The sequence below is a fragment of the Cryptomeria japonica genome, chromosome 7 (assembly GCF_030272615.1).
Source record: "Cryptomeria japonica chromosome 7, Sugi_1.0, whole genome shotgun sequence".
Lineage (NCBI taxonomy): Eukaryota > Viridiplantae > Streptophyta > Pinopsida > Cupressales > Cupressaceae > Cryptomeria > Cryptomeria japonica.
The window spans coordinates 212,066,912-212,080,266 of NC_081411.1; the positions used below are offsets into that span (position 1 = coordinate 212,066,912).

At 38.5% G+C, this 13,355-nt stretch overlaps 1 protein-coding gene across 3 annotated transcripts in view; it reads right to left on the reverse strand.

The window, feature by feature from the left end:
- Positions 1-13,355, reverse strand: part of LOC131036466 (uncharacterized) — a 196,835-nt gene that overhangs the window by 147,928 nt on the left and 35,552 nt on the right. For all 3 annotated transcript variants that reach the window (XM_057968361.2, XM_057968362.2, XM_059209089.1), the window contains one exon: positions 6,950-7,035. In XM_057968361.2, coding sequence (XP_057824344.1) covers positions 6,950-7,035 — 86 coding nt within the window. The remainder of the gene's footprint in view (positions 1-6,949; positions 7,036-13,355) is intronic.

Genomic DNA, 13,355 nt, shown 5'->3' on the forward strand with positions numbered 1-13,355 from the left:
CGTACGATGGCAGAGGGACTACTTTCATTGTCCTTCTCAGGGATGGTACCAATCCTTCCACGCGGCTGGTTCTCCATTTTGTTAAGTAGTTCCCTCAACCTTTTGTTATATGCGCGAACACTTTCGTTTTTTCCTTGTTTGGTGTTGTAAATTTCCGCCACAATTTCGTTGTCATCTCGTTGGAGTTTGAATTCTTCCTCGAAGGCCTTCTTCAGATTGCTCCAGGATGTTTTATGCTGAGCATCAAGGTCAGTGTACCAGTCAACAGCTATTCCTCGCAGAGTGGTCGGAAATGCCTTCACCTAGTAATCCCGATCATCCTGGCCATTTGCTTCCCAGACGGTGACGCATGTCTTGCAATGTCGTATGGAGTCCTCTGACCCGTCGCCCATGAATTTTGGAAGTTTTTGTTTGTCCGGGGTGTGTGCCATCTTTCTTTTCTGTGCGGTTTTATGCAGCGCCTAGAAATGGCTAAATGCGGGGAAGGTACTATGTGTCTGAAGGGTATCGTACGCTCTTGGTCTGGTTGGGCCCCTACCAATCGGGCTTTGGTCACCTTCACTTCTATAGTCCCTCCTTCCCAGGGTTTCTGATTCCGATCTTCCTATTTTGATGCTCTCCGACAAGGAAAAGTTTTTAATGCCGGACAATGTTTCTTCTAAATAGTGGCGATTTCCTCGTTCAGGTCACGTACCGCCTCCTCTCCTTGTTCAGAAAATTCTGATTGGGTGCTTTGCGATTCGGTTCTGGTGTCTTCTTCACTTGACGTCGAGTGTGGGGCCTGGTCGGCAAGATCTTCCTCCGCTACATCTGGAAGTGGCAGGTTCCTGGCGACCTCAGCCAACTCCTTCCACGTACACAGTTTTTGCCTCTCCCGGCTACGATTCTGACTCACCCTCCGACTTCTGTTGTGTTTCTCTGGACTCCTCGAGTCGGCAACCTCTCTTAGTCCTCGTCTCCTGTCGGCCTGTTCTTTTATGCAAAGAGATCGTCGTACAGTTCCCTCGTTTACTCCTTCGGTAGCAGTGATACATTTGCCTTTGTTCGGCCGTAGGGGCATCAAGTGTCAGAGGTACGGTGCGGACTGGCCTCCCTCCTCTTCCTCCCTACGACTACGTTCCTCGTACCATCGAAGGACTTGTTGCCGCCGAAGTTCCTTTGCAGTTTCCTCCCTTTGGTCTTGGAGTGCAATCAAATTTCTAGCGAGTAACCTTGGAATACTCCCGAGTAGGTTAAAAACGGGGATGCTGACGGTGAGTTCACCACGTACCGTGCCTTCCGAGACGACTCTCTCCTGAACCTCTCGCTGCACTTACTACGTGACCGACACGTCCCACAACTCCACCAAGTATGTCGTCAATTGATCCTCTCGTTCCTCTTCCATGGTACTCTCTTCGTGCGTGTCGCTATCCACGACAATTAATTGTTGATTAAACGGTCGGCCCATTAATTGCTTCTACCTGCCACCATAGTTATCTCCAGGTTCGTTCAAGTAACGGCGCCAAAATGTTTAGTCCTAAATGTATAGTTCGTGAATAATCAGATAACACAGTAGTTCCTGCACGTACCAAGCATTCATGGAACAAAACAATTGTACATCATAACATAAATGACAAATGATAATAATTAGACCAGAAAGTTACATCTTTATTCCAATGTCTAGAATTGTCCATACATAATCTCCCCCTGCCGAGGTTCCAACTAAACAATATATAGATCCGACGGTTGGCCAAGATGCCAACCGTCACCAACCCCCAACTACTCGACGGGAACCCCTTGGCAACAGCAAAAAATAACCACACATAACACACTTATAATTATTATTCATACTAACATATGTTTTTACCCCTAACAGTTATTACCGGCTAACCGTACCTCAGATAAGAAATTTTGATATAGAAACAAATATTCCTAGTGAATTGAGGGATGATGGTGAATTACTGGATCCAGTGTTCAACGAAACTGGAATTAATAAGAAACCCATCTCTCCAGTCAAATGGTCGAGTCAAAAAGAGGTGGATGTTAATACTGTCTCTGGAAAGGTCATTTAAAGGACAAGACAGTGGCTTCGTTTGAGGATCAGACCAAGTGCTGCTAGAGAAAAGAAGAAAGGAAAAGCTGCTGACAATCCTCAAACTAAAGTCCATAAGGAATATGCAAGAATGACGAGATCTGAATCCATGAACAATACCTCTACTGATCCTGAGGATGCTACAGCACCAATCACCAACCAGGAGTTAAAAAGGCAGTTGGATGCAAAAATGAGGCAATGTGAACTATTCAAAAAAGTTGCAGATCTTGAAATTACTACAGGGCTACAACTTATTCCGCAAGATTCTATCACTCCTATTGTTCCAACTATTGGTATGGTTCCAGGTGAAGGTGTCTCTCAAGCTGAAACCATTGAAACACAACCTCCTCCTACTTCTTCAACGCAAACACAAGAAAGTGTTATCATCCACAATATTGAAACAAATTCTGATGAAGATGATGAACCCATTGCAGCCATAGCAAAGAGGAGGAAAATTGAAAAGAAATCAAAAGAGTCATAGGAAGAGCCTGTTGCAACCCAACCAGAGAATCAACCAGGAGCTGCGGGAGAGCCGACGGTACAGGTGCAACCAATGGAAATTCATGTACAAGTTATAAGAGAAGAAGCGCAGGAAGAGGCCCATAATGAGGAAAATGATGAACAAGATGAAAGAATGGTTCTTACTCCTCAAGACCAAGAAATGTTGCTTCAATAACTAGGAGGAAATGAGCAAGGGGGAATAGAGAGACCATTTGAAGAAGAGGTTTCTAAGAAGTTAGAAGAAATAAGTATGCGTAATATATGAAGTAATATTAATATGGACTGCAATATGTATGAGAGTCATACTTAATTTCATATATATTCATAATACATAAAAAATTAGTATACTTATAGTCTAAATCATGTTATTACTGTAAGTATTTAAGAAGATGGGAATGAGATGTTCCAAATAGGGGCAGTCTAAATCCAAGTAATAGGTTAAGTCCCAAGATAGGGTGGGGATCAGCAACCCATAAGTCTTGAGGGTATAGACATAAGATAGGTAAGGGCTTAGATCTGTAAACTTTGAGGGAACTTATTGCATTTGGTCTCTAAGCACTTTGGTAACATACATAGACCCTTCTCCCTTAAACTGAAGTAGTAGCACGGTCTAATATTTATATTAAGAACTATGAATAATGAAATTAAACATCTAATGAGGAAAATAAATAAGCACTTGTTAATAACTAATAAGTTGAAGAACATCAATGACTGGCTTCATAATTAGTCTCTCAATCAATTTTAGTATATTGAAATAGATTAATTATGTTAATCAGGTAGGGGACATTACACTACATCACTTTAACCTTGATGTTATTTCAGTTCTTGCATTTATATGCTCAGTACTGATTAACAAAAGAACTATTGTTAGGGTACCATGTGTACTTTTTCATTTATAACCCCAATTCATATGATTAGGGTACCATGTGTACTTTTTCATTCATATGAAATTATTCTAGATTTACAGATTTAATCAAACCATAGTCAGCAACATATATTGAAATGGAAAAGAATGCATAATACCATAAACTAAATGCACACAAAAGCTATACAGTGTACTTATATAATACAAAAACCAAGAATGTAAAGAAGCATGCCGGAATTCTAAGCATTACATATTCTCCAAGTTCTCTAGCCAGTAATTTTGGAAACTTTCTCGCATTCATACTTGTCTAGATTCATATTTGTATTTTTCTTGTATTAGTAACATGATCTAGAGTCCAAAGATGTAGAAAACTGAAATGTCAAAATACTAGTAATTACAGAGAATATTTTTGCAAAAAAAAATTTCCTAACAAAACTAATTTTATCTACAAAAGGAGATACAAAATGCTTGTCAGAATATTGTGGGCCACTGCTACAAAAGATTAATAAAGAAGCATAAGAGACAAAGATGGTTCCTCATGTTATATAAGCCACTTAACGAAGGCACTTGAAAATCAACAGCTTTTATCTAACAAGTGGGCATTTTGGAGCAATGAATTTTCCATAGGGTGCAGTGATGTTACATACTCAAGCCATACAACAAAGTACTTTGTCTTTCCACGCAGTCCCCACTCTAATTAAATTGTTGCAAGACAATTTGAATAGAAGAAAATGACAAGTAATAAAAAGAATATCGATAGTCAAGACAACACTTTAAAGGGGATATATAGCCCATTAACCGAACAGAATACAAGCAGCCCAACATTAATGCAGACAAGAGCATTTAATAAGATGTCACCAATAATCTAACAGACCGGACCTGATAATATTTATAAATCATCTTGGAAAGCATTCTAGGTATGGGCGTAAATTTCACATCATACCAGAACTTTTTTGTGAGCCATAGCAGGTCTTTTTTTGTCTAGACTCTAGTGGATACCAACTCGGTCTAAAGCCTTGTATACTAAGATCATTCAAGGGTGCAAAAGCTTGAAATCATAAGGTATCAATTTGTTTGAGTAAATGTAGTGTCATAAATTGCGACCCCTGCAATTTTAACCACATTTTGGGTCCTCGCCTTGGTGACGGCATCTTCTTCCCTAACCGAGACCTATTTCTGCATTTCCAACCCTTCACCCCTTCTCCTTCATGACTTGTGTCTGCTCTAGACCCTGTCCAGGCCCCAAAATAGGGCAGGACGTCCCCCCCTAGGACAAGGGCGTGGTGCCCTTGTCCTCACCCCTTAGGGTGGCCCTATGTTAGGTCTACCCGATCTCCTATGCATTATTTGTCTTCGGGGTTTGCAATTCCTCTTTGTCGGGCTTCGGTGGTTGAAAATTAATCCTTGAGGCATGTATAAAAAGGAATTCAATACCCTCATTTGTTGATGAAATAGCATCGATCAGATGAAGAAATCCTTGCCAAGAAATATATATATATATATATATAATTAATTTATATTAAAAGTTGATAACTATATGTTATCGGGTTAACAATGAATAATATCCAATTGCGTTTTTGTTTTGATCGGCGACTTGCTTAACATTAGTTAAGCGCCGATCATATGCTATCGGGTTACTAGACCCGATAGCATATTGGTGTCGATTCATAATTAACCCGATAGCATACATTGCAGATTCACATTGTTATCGATTGGCAATACCGATCGTTTGGTATATACTATAACCAAAACATTGATCGTTGTGTTAAACCCGATAAGCATACACTGATTCATATCGGTTTATTTGTAGAGGCACAATTAAGAGATGCCATGGACAGGCTGGAGACATGTCTGCCAATGACATCTCTCCTGTAAGATATATATGTGCCTGTTATTGTTATCCAAAGGACATCGAAATTATTGATGTTCTTTCTCCACCATCTCCAATACATAGAAGATAATTAGAAAACAGAATTGATATATACTGTGAGAAATATTTGCATTGCAATACAACATCATTATACATACCTTGATTTTGAATTGAAATTTGAAGAACTTTTACATCATTCATGGACGGATGGATAATGGATAGACAGATAAAGAGCATAAGAAGAAGATACAAGATTTCAAGGCCATCATCAAGCATTCAAGCATTCATGTCTTCTTCATTCATCCATTGGAGCAACATTTCAACATTCATTTGCAAGCATGTGTGTGTGTTAGGGTTTTGTCATGTTACATGCCATTTCATACTGCATTTGTGGTTACATTTAAGAAGCAAAGCAATCATCATCAACAAGTTGCAGATCTACAAGGTATACAATTCCATTGTTTACATTCAAGCATTTGTAATTACTTTCTTTCAAGGTTGATTATTCAACCGAGGTTTGACTAAGGCAAACCCCTATCCACAACCCCCCTTTCTTCTCTTTTCTGTGTGTAGGTTGCAGGTACACAGTTGTAATTGCAGGTTTGGACTTCATTTGCAGAGGGACTTCATTTGCAGAGATGGAAGAACCCTTTTCGTTTCACGGATTTTGTGGAGGACCATGTACATTCCCGCCACGGTCCCGACGACTTTTCTCCAAATTTGCAAGGTAAATCCATATCAGTCTAATTAGCTCAAATCCGAAGTTACAGCGCGATCCGGAACCAGTAGCTCCTCATTTCACTCATTTTCCCTCTCTTTTCCACATAGTCAACAAGTCAACTTTCTCATTTACAAAAGAGGGTAAATCACACTTCAATCATTTGCAATCCACTCGGAATTCACATCCTTGTTCCCCTTGGATTTGGATCTAGTGGATTCAAGCCCCTCTTTTGAATGTAAAGTTCCTCCCAAGTGATAATCATCCTAGTGGCTTCCTTTCTCTCTCCTAGGTGAGGAGTCACTAGGATCCAATTTTCCATTTTACAGTAAATAATCCTATTTTTCTTCACTTTTGGTCTAATTGAAGCCAATTGTACAATTGTTCTTATCAACCAATATTCTCTAGCAAAGGACAAAAAACTTTGGAAGTTATGTTTCAGTACAACTCAGCCCCAGAAGAGAAATCAGCCAACCCTAGTTCTTTGGGAGAAGGCTTTAAGACTAAGAATATGGGGGAGGAGAGAGAGAGAGAGACCCTTCAAATCTCAACTCATGCATTTTACCATATATTATTTTGCTTCCCATATACTCTTTGTTCAGACTTTCCCCTTAGATATTGATGTACCCTTTCAAACTAACATATGCATTAGAAAACAAAATGGATGGCAGATCCTCATAACAAGATTTTTTTCATTTGGAAGTAGCAAACTTACAAAGCAAATTGAATGTGTATGCTAAATATAAAATGGAAAAACATGTTCATTAAGGAACCAAAATTAAACAGAGCATATTGCTATGTATGTTCACAAAATTACATTTAATTTCCATATAATTCTGTATGCACATATCAGGAGAATGTAATGAAAGGTTGCAATGCCAACCAAGGCAACATTATATTGCAATGATCACCACTATAGTATACATGGAACTGGTGTAAAAGTTGTTCCAACAGAGAGATGCTTGGAACCATATCTGATGCCCATAGTGCCATAATCTTCCAAATTAATCCTGCATTGGGTGCAGTCAAATTCAAAATAAATGAATACTCATGAGCTCAAAACATACTTTTTAAAAATTGAGCCAGCAAAATTATAATCTTGATAAAAGAAAAAAGAAGTAAATCTAACAACTCAATTTTAATCATTTTGCATATTAAAAATAAAGCACTTCATAACAACATTATTTGATTAAACTTAAAAACTACTCTATAATTAGTGCAGGAAAATAATCTCATATTAGCACAATTATTCCACAAACTGGCATGCACACACATCGCAGCTTAGAATTACATACAGACAAATGGAACACATAGAATAACTAAGAGAGATGTTTATCAGATGATCAACCCAATTCTCTCCATGATGGCAAATCTTGCAACTTAACTAGATACAACATGAGTGGAAAGTATATATATGTTGCAGAGCAACCCACCATGATAAAAGAAATATTGGAAGTTCTTTAAATTGTCATCCATCCCAATCTTAATTGTACACTATACTTAATGTTTAATTCTGAGCTTTCTTTACTTAGAAAAGTATGGTCTAGTACTATCTCCCCTCCTAGACCAGGTTGTCATCCCTAAGTAGCGACCTTGGTAAGACGAACAATGTCAATAGAAGTAAAAAAAGAACTAGTTGGCTCTCAGTTAATAAAAAAGATAGATGTCCTAATAGGAATGGGCAAGGGAGGCATTATTTGATGTCCCAATTTCGACAAATTAAAAATAATATTAACTAATTATAATTATAAAAGGGCTTTAATAATTATAATAGATGTCCTAATAGGAATGGGCAAGGGACACATTATGTGATGTCCCAATTTTGACAAGTTTGGATAATTAAATTTTATTAAATTATTTAATATTATAACTCAAAGTATAATTAAAAATAATATTAACTTATTATAATTATTAAAGGGCTTTAATTCAAGTCATGACTTACTAACTATCAGGAAGAAACTGGAAAAAATATGTTATAAAGGGAGGCTTTGGGATTGAAGTTATGGATTGATTTATTTTCAAGGATATTCTCAGACTTATAGGCTCAGGATGGAAAGTTGAGGGCACCATCTTCGACAACGAGACTATCTACCCTAGGTAGACTTGGAAGAATCACACAAATTCTTTAGTAGGTTATGAATGGAGATTAACATGATCATCTTGTTGAAGGGAATTAACACATTGCACACACATGGATAATCATGGACTTAGTGCTTTATCTCAATTTGAAAATCTGTTCTTGTAAATGCTTTCTAACTTCTTAATTTATTAAGGGAGATTCTCCGAAAGTTCCGGAAGATGGATTGAATTTTAAATGTTCACGAACATTTTTTAGTGGTGTCGCCAGATGTTGTGACCATCTCACACATCGCCCCATCAAAACAGGGACCCCCCTCTTTTTGGGGGGGTCTTGCTTTCTCTTTGCTTCACTTTTCTCTGCTTGTTATGTGTTTTGAATGAGTTAGTGATGGCCTAGGTTAGGTAAATTGGGGTTTTTTTTGAGAAGCTTGCCTCATAATTGTCCTTAGGGTTCCTTTTAGGGCCGAGTCTAGCCTAAGAATGGGGAAGTCATTGTTCTATGCCAAAGAATTTTAGCAAGATCTTGCCTTAGAGAGTCGAGGAATGTATATTTTGTAAAGGAAGTCTTGAAAGTTTGAGTCCAGATGAGCCAAGGATATGGGTCAAGTTGTAAAGTTGCTAGGTTAGAGTGTTGTCAAGGGTCTCCTGTGAGGTTTGAGTTGATAAGATGAGGTAAAGATCAAGTGCAATCATGAAGGAGAGAGTGAAGGGAGTTAAAGACTTTTTCCCTTAGTTTGATGAAGTTCTTTGTTTGATTGGCTTCAAATTGACAAAGGATGGACATATTTATCCTTTGGAGGCACCTGTGGCTAAGTCTAAACTTGAAGGTTTGACGAAACAATGAGGAATTTAAGTGAAAACCTCAAATTCGCTCCTGATCCTTCCAAAGGGACAGGAGCGAATTCTCTAGAATCACATATTTGCTCCTAGCTTGGATTGAAATATTTGTTACTATGGGATGATCACGAGACGATTGATGTATACTTACCTTGAGAAGTGAATCGAAGCAAAGGAAATGATGAATTTGGGACTAAATGACAAAATTCGCTCCTGACCCTCTCAAGGGTACTAGAGTGAATTTTCTTAAGACCCTCCCTTTTGCTTCAAATATGGACTGATTTCATGCCTTGGAACCTCAACTAGGACGTTATCATGCCTTGGAAACAATTGAAGTAAAGAAAAATGATGAGAAAGTGAAGGATTTGAGCTTAAAGGAGCAAATTCGCTACTGACCCTCTCAAAGGGTCTAGAGCGAATTTCACCTAAGCTCCTGACCCTTCCAAAGGGTCCAGAGCGAAATCCTTAGAAAGGCCAAATTTCTCACCAAAAGCATTGAGTGGACATCGTTTTGAGGGCAAATGGACTTGATTGAGATGGAGGAAGGACCCAAAAGCTAAGTCTAAGAGCAAAGTTGAAGGAAATGATGAGAGTTGATATGCAAATAGCTATTTCGCTCCTGACCCTTCCAAAGGGTCCACGACGAATTCTCTTGAAACCTCCTTTTGCTCCAAATTTACATCAACCCTAGCGTTGATTGAGGTTGATTGAACTTAGAGGCATCCTTAGACATGCGTTTGGGTGAGTTGTGGTCACAAAGTGTGAAGAATTTGTGCAAAAATGCAAAATTCGCTCCTGATCCTTCCAAAGGGTCCGAAGCGAATTTTCTTGGAGGGTCCTGACCGGGTGAGTTGTGGTCACAAAGTGTGAAGAATTTGTGCAAAAATGCAAAATTCGCTCCTGATCCTTCCAAAGGGTCTGAAGCGAATTTTCTTGGAGGGTCCTGACCCTTCCAAAGGATCCAAAGAGAAATTCCTAGGAGGTCTTGTACCTTGCCTAAGCCTTTGAGCGAAACCTATTCCTAAACGTTTTTTAAGGCAAATGACTTGCTTTTTATGAGAAAAGGATGAGAAATGATTTTTTTTATGAAGGAAAATTGAGCATGAAAGCCAATTTCGCTCCTGACCCTCTCAAAGGGTCCAGAGCGAAATCCTTAGAAGGACCCCTATTTCACCCAAAGCACTAAGAAGATCTTGTTTTGAGCAAAATTAAAGAGCAAAGTGGCTTGAATGCGATGAGAAGTGAAGTGAAGAATCAAGATGAACGTGAGATTAGAGGAATTGAATGTGAATTAAGCCAAAAAAAGGAAATTCGCTCCTGACCCTCCTGAAGGTACAAGAGCGAACTTCTTCAAAAGGACCTTGTATCTTGCCTTAGCGAGTGAGCGAACCTTATTCCTAAGCAATTTTGGAGGCAAACGACTTGATTTTTATAAAGGACAAGTTGAAAGATGAACAAGATGGAAGAAGAATTGGGCAAGAGAGGAATTTCGCTCAGGACCCTTCCCAAGGTACCAAAACGAAATGCACTAATGGTGAATGAAACAGCAAACACATTAAACACTAGTGCTTATCCACACGAAGAGAACCTACATACCAGAACCTTGGAGTTGCCTCGATAGATCCTTAGGCGAAATCTTCAGCATTTGAGGAAACTTTGTTCAAGAGAGGATAAGGTACCTCTGGGTATTTTATTCTGTGTTTGATTGTGTATAAAAGACACATCAACAGTATGTAATATTGGTTTACTTGTTTTGATCTGGAGACATGAAATACAATGTGTGCTAGAAAGGGGACATTACATCAGTGTGCTCCACTACATTTGCTTTAGGTTGCGAACCACTTTGCTTGGCCTGTGCAGCCAAGCGTTTACGACACTCAAGTTTCATATGACCAAACTTATGGCAGTAATTGCACTCAACACTTTTCTTCTTGAAGCCTTCTAATGACAGAGCAGAGTTCTACTGAGAAGACGGATGTGGCTACGAATGCTTGTTCTGTAGAGGATGAGCTGCAACTGCTGCCAAACTATCGCTTGCACCGATCTTGCTGCAAAAGTTTAGTGCAGCAATCAACAAAATTCAGATCAACACCAGTTGAGATGATGTTGAGTGTTTCAACAAAATGCTCATAGGACTTTGGCAAACTTTTCAAGCTGATGACGATCATGTCCTAATCCTCCATATTTCGCCCAAGGGCTTCTAACTAGTCATGGATGTCCTTGATCTGATTGAGATGCTCCTAAAGGGATTTTCGCTCATCCATGGCAATAGAGAAGAGCATATTTTTCAAAAAGAAGGCTTTGCTCTTATGCAGTGTCTTGAGATGCTCCCATATCTTGGCAGTTGTTTTGCTGATAGGTATCTAAGGAAGTTGATCATCGGTCACTAAGAGCTTTATGAGCATGACAACTTCACAATTTTGTTCATCAAACTTTGTCTGATCAGGACCGGCTACAGTCGGATGGGGGACCTTTCCAAGGACCAACTGATCGATGACACGATACTCAAAAAATGTGAGCATCCACTGCTTCCAAGTATTATAATTTCTATCATTGAATTTCTGACTCCCCTCAAGCAGAATATTCATCAGAGATGCCATCATGAAAAACTGAGGTCAAAACTGGTTGATTGAATGACGATAGAATATCGAGACAAGAGTTGTTCAACGCGTGAAATCGCGTAAACATGACACGTAATGAACAAAACTGAGGCAAAATTGAAAATTTCTAGGCATGGATCCCAATGTATGGATTGCAGATGACCAAAAAAAATTTGACAGTGACCCAGAAGAGGATTTAAAAAACCCAAAAAATATTTTGCTAAGACTTAATTTCCAGAAAACCCTAGCCGATGAAAAATACTGAGGGTTCATAAAAACCCTAGGCGGCTTAAAGAATCTGCAGACTAAAAATATTTTGAAATGTTGGTCGTAAAAAAACAGACCTAGGTCGCAACAAAGAAATTCGACGAAGGATAGTATCGGGTGTCAAAATAAAATCGTGCAAGGATTTGCAAAGTAAAACGGATCCCGTCGAAAAACACAGACCAAACATATCGCGGGTGAAATGAAAAACACGAGCTCAAAAACTAGAAGCTACCGAAAATATTGACATTCAAGAGAGAAATCGTTGTCGACATGAGCAAATCGCGCAAAAAAATAATATTGTGAAAGAAGTCTGCGAAAACAAAAATTGCGTAGAGAAAACACAAGTGTTGGGATCTGAAAACCTTTCACTCGACCATGAACAAAGGTCGCGACACGAGGAGAGGGCACAACGTCACTAGATTTGCAAGTTTGTCACAAAAACGAGTGTGAAAAATAAACACGCAGGGAAAAATTTGACAGTGACCCAGAAGAGGATTTAAAAAACCTAGAAGAGGATTTAAAAAACCCAAAAAATATTTTGCTAAGACTTAATTTCCAGAAAACCCTAGCCGATGAAAAATACTGAGGGTTCATAAAAACCCTAGGCGGCTTAAAGAATATGCAGACTAAAAATATTTTGAAATGTTAGTCGTAAAAAAATAGACCTAGGTCGCAACAAAGAAATTCGACGGAGGATAGTATCGGGTGTGAAAATAAAATCGCGCAAGGATTTGAAAAGTAAAATGGATCCCGCCGAAAAACACAAACCAAACATATCGCGGGTGAAGTGAAAAACACGAGCTCAAAAACTAGAAGCCACCGAAAATATTGACATTCAAGAGAGAAATCGTTGTCGGCATGAGCAAAGCGCGCAAAAAAATAATATTATGAAAGAAGTATGTGAAAACAAAAATTGCGTAGAGAAAACACAAGTGTTGGGATCTGAAAACATTTCACTCGACCATGAACAAAGGTCACGACACGAGGAGAGGGCACAACGTCACTAGATTTGCAGGTTTGTCACAAAAATGAGCGTGAAAATAAACACGCAGCACACAAACCACAAAAAACACCAAATGTCATCCGGAAACCCTGAAAAAAATAGATCATGATTTCCATAAGAATGCAAACTGAAAAAATAAGGACGAAAAACCCTTTCACAGACCTAGGTCATGAAATTTGCAGAGCGAAAACGGATGGGTTGGGACAGAAAATACGAAAAAGGATCACATTAAAACCCACAAGCATAGAAACAGACACAAGCAAAAAGGAACTGAAAAAATTATTTCAAAAAAAATTTCACTTAAAAATTTTAGGATTATAAAAAAAAATTCAAAAAAAATTTAGCCTGAGCTCTAATACCATATTACACAGGTAATTGGTAAATAATTGAATGAATTAAATGAATGATCGAAAAATCATTTATATAGTTACAAGATATTAAGAAACAAACGATAACAGAAGTAAAATTAGAAACTACGAATATTTACAATATAACACAATATTGACCATTAAATAAATAACTAAAGATATTAATCTAATAGCAA